At 33.0% G+C, this 4,434-nt stretch overlaps 1 protein-coding gene across 1 annotated transcript; it reads right to left on the bottom strand.

Annotated features, from left to right (window-relative positions):
• Window positions 1-3,779: 3,779 nt before the first annotated feature.
• LOTGIDRAFT_136317 (hypothetical protein) lies at window positions 3,780-4,220 on the bottom strand (the record flags this gene model as incomplete). Its single annotated transcript, XM_009046697.1, has 1 exon — window positions 3,780-4,220. The coding sequence occupies one exon, from the start codon at window positions 4,218-4,220 to the stop codon at window positions 3,780-3,782; it is 441 nt and encodes a 146-aa protein (XP_009044945.1).
• Between the last annotated feature and the right edge of the window lie 214 nt (window positions 4,221-4,434).

Genomic DNA, 4,434 nt, shown 5'->3' with positions numbered 1-4,434 from the left:
GGGGGTGAAGGTGCCGATAAAAGTAAAAAAGTAAAAAAAAAAATTGAATACACAGAGCAATATCTTTCCACAAATTAAATACCTCCTTTTAATCATCAAAAAATTGCATAAACTTTGCACAATTGCGTTAGTTCATGTATCATTGTCAACCATGCAAAAAATTCTATTGCTAAGAAACAAATAATGATGTGATAATTTTCATCATGTACGTGGACGCTGGCCACAATTCAAGTCGATTTAATCACCTGAGAGCAGTCATATGTTATAATATTATATTATTGAACAGTGTCTAATACAGACAGGTACAGAAATCAATAATGTCTAGCTAGTTCTATTTCTGTATCAAAAGAGTCAGTAACCATCATGTGGTTTTCCTGATCAGAACTTGTTTTAATCCCCTGCCATCATCAGCTGTGGACAACTTTCATTAGACTATTTTTGATGTCAAAATTTCATTGTAAAAGAGATGGTTAAGAGTTTTTCTGAATTTTTATATGTGTCGGGGACATTGATTAAATCAATTTGCACCATTCAAATTTTCAGTCAGTTCCGTGGTTCTTCGTAATGAAGGCTGTCATCATACATTCAGAAAACTTTACAATCCCTTTAAAACATGAAGCTGGAATAATTTTTTGTAACCTTTTAATGGATACTTCAAAAAGTTTCTTGTACTTGTAACTTTCTAATGACAAGTTTTCATATTCAACCATAAATTTCCTTTGGATTTTCAAAGCTTAGTTGTCGCCTGTCAGACAGAAATTACACCAGAATTAGATATTTCTTTTTAGAAATTATTGAAATACAGTCTGAAGTCTGGTCGTACTCATAGTTCATAGCCAAAGAATAACAGAACCATCAGCACTTACTAGATTTTTTCTAGACTTTGTAACGTGTATAAACTGTTAATATCTATGTCGTGGGTGACCGCTTGAAACCTCGTATATTCCATATTTGGTCATTTTGACTTTTTGTACCGTTCGACAGCTTGTAAAAGCGTGGATATTGTGATCAAATCCTCGTAATCTTAGCTTGATTGTAAATAACTCAAAAAGCACTAATTAAATAACACGTATAACAGTCAGGTTTAAAACCTCGTAAAATAAATTATTATACGAGGTTCAATGTTCCTTTTTCTGCGGAAGAAAATGAAAAACCTTGTATACTGTATTATTATACAAGTTTTTGGTTCAATAGGCCGGAGATCTCAAAATGTTATACGAGGTTTATATTTTCAAAGAATGAAAAAGTAATTCCGTGTCATATATCGAGGTTTCAAGCGGTCACCCAAGATATGACCCTTAAAACAGAAATTATTAACTTCCTTTAGAGATATGTTCTAGTTTTATATCTTATTGTCATATGTCATATTTATTTAATATTATGATAGAATCAGACTAAGGTCAGAAAAAAAAATTGAGTGTACAAAAGGGACATTTAAATATAGATATATATAGATCAAAACCTTCAGATTAAATCATCATTAGCATTCATATAATCATGATCTGATTGTCCATTCTTTAACAAAAGGGAAAACAGCAAAAACGTTATGTAGCTGATCTTTTAACAAGAAAAGGTTTCAAAGAAACCATAAACTGTTTAGTGTTTAACCATGTGTGTGAAATCTTGATAACAGATAAAACAGGGAGTGGTTGTTTTCCTTGCACAAACAATAGATATGGGGTCAACCGAAATGTTAGCCTAAATACACTTTGTGTTGCATATTGTGGGGGTGGACTTGACTTATATAATAAATTATGTTTACTTTATCTTTTACTTAACCTTAAATTACAATTTAAACCTTGAATATTACACCTTCAAACTGAGATTTAACTTTGCTGAATTATAAAGTAAAATGAATTAATATAGACTTGATAACTTTCTAAAATTATTCGATATGATATAGGCCCTTTAAGACTAAACAGCAATGGAATTTGTTCTGCCTTACATTCTATACAAGCTTTTCTACATTTTAATAAATGAATTTTGAATGATTCAAAGATTTTATATTGGACAATGTTGTTTCACTCTGTTGTTATGTATAATGCTCTTCATTGATTCTTTCATAAAATTATATTGCCCTGACATCTTGGTTCTAAGACCAGTAGTAGATCTAAAGATACATGTTATGGTTTAACAAGTTTTACAGAAATAATTTCTAACTAGGTGATACTATTGTGTTATTTTGAAGGAATAAAAAAAAAGCTAGAATGAACTGCAAAATATAGACCACTTCTGATATCTAGCTACAGTGGGAAACGCTGATGACCTATGAACTCTATCTCACTGATCATGTTAAGCCAAAATTGATGAGAAAATTTCAGGATATAACCCATTACAAGGTTAAGTATGGGTACAAGAACTATTTTGCTGAAGGGCCTGACGAACATCTAACTTTAAGTATAATTTTTTAAAAAGTTGGCATTTAAATGGTTATTTCATTTGTTGGTTTAAATCTCAGGATTCCAAGTAAGAATTCTGCTTAAGTTGAAAAACAGTTCCTTTTGACAATTACCTCCAACATTCACTTTGTTAGTTATTCAGGATGCACTGATTTAACACAAGGATACAGAAATGCTGAATGGGGATAAACAGCTTAAGCATACCAAGACTCAACTGAACTCAACTGAAAATCAATGTACAAAAAATGCTTTTTCATACTAGAAACTACTTGACCATGCATTTCTTCATTCTTTCCCAAAAAAGGGTAGAGAGCAAAGGCTCATTTGACCCTTTAAATACTTGTAGCCACTCTACCAATCACATAATTAGGTAATATTTATCCAAGATGCCAGTGAAGAAACAGATACTAAGTGAAGTTACAAATATTTTTTTTCAGCAAATCATAATACTTGGAGGTTCAGAATATATGATGTTATATTTCAACAACTTAAGTTCAAAGGGTTAAGAAGGAACTAAACTTAAATATTTTCATAAATATCAATTTCTATCTGGAAATCCCATTATTTTATGTATGTAGTATGTCAAATAAGAGAAATTATGTTCATTATTATAATGCCCTATTTACTGTTTTATAATTGATATTATACTCTAGGCCCACTGTTAGAATGATACAATGAATTAACATGTGGAACAATGTTGCATAGCAATTCACTGTAAAGTTCAATGTAAATAATATGTTCAATCTGCTTCACAAAAAAAAAAAAAATCATTTATGGTAAGTGGAACTTGGCCATGTTCATTTTAATATTTATAATATAATTTGCAGGCAATCTTTGTCATCAAATGTGTGGATATTTTTGATGTTTGGTATGAAATAGATGTACACAATGTTGGCTTGTAATTTGTTTTAAAATGATTTTACGTCTTCCTAAACAAAGGTGTCAAAGAGTAGAAAATATAGGTAGCCTACATAAAAACTACCTGATTTCATTCAAATAAGTAGAAGTGTAGAAAAACAAATAAAAGTTCATAATAAATATGTCCATTAAGTAGGTCAGCTATAATCAACTGACCGTTATGGGAATGTATATTGAAAAGATAACGGTAAATCTTGATTGAAGCAGGCGCTACTGGTTGGCAGTTATCAGTCACACCTGGTCAATTCAATCAAGTTTCACCTCGTATTCCGAGGGGTCAGGAGTCAAATTCGATGACCTATCAAAAGATTATATAGGTGTTTCACCATTAGGCTTGAATTTATACAATTTTTTTATAAATTCTACGCAGTAAAACCGATCGCACTTTTTGACACCTTCGTTTAGAAATTCAACATGGCCGACTTGCCAGGTATGGTAATATACAAATTACAGGTAAAATACTCACTTCAAAAAGTATCTTTGACCCACATGGGTTACTCCTATGCTCCATCCAGGGGGCAAGGGTTCTTCTGCGAGATCATAACTGTGTTGTCTCACATGTTGTGAGCATGGGGGAGGGGGAGCGGTGCTGAGGGTCTGTCCCTGTGATAAACTGGCAGGGGACGATCTCACTCGTGTGTGATTAACAGAAAAGTTCGGTGTACTGGTTGGATTTGAAGAAGAATATCCCGTAGAATCTGTACTGCCTTCCTTACCAGCTTGATGTGGCTCGGGTGGTTGGAAGAATGACGCTGGAAGATTACGCATCCGAAGAGGAATCGACTTATTTGAGTCCGGGGTTGGATTTAAGCCATAACTGAAAAGTGCGTCCATATCACTGTCACTATTTTCACGAACGTGAACTATTTGCGAACCTTTCCGTTCAGAGCGGTCTTGAGACATTTTGACGATTAAAATCCGTTCACAGTTTATCACACAGACCCTTAGGGATCTTTTCCACTATATTTCAGCACACTATATCGAAAATTAATTAAGAAATCCTGAAGTTTCCCTGGCTTCTTCTTGTTATGGGAGGACACCATTAAAGTTTAGCACGAAAATTAGGTTTACCAAGTCCGAATCACTACGCGTTAAACACGAATAACGGTTCACACCA

This window comes from Lottia gigantea (genome assembly GCF_000327385.1).
Source record: "Lottia gigantea unplaced genomic scaffold LOTGIsca_105, whole genome shotgun sequence".
Classification (NCBI taxonomy): Eukaryota; Metazoa; Mollusca; class Gastropoda; family Lottiidae; genus Lottia; species Lottia gigantea.
This window is presented reverse-complemented; position numbering and strand designations above follow the sequence as displayed.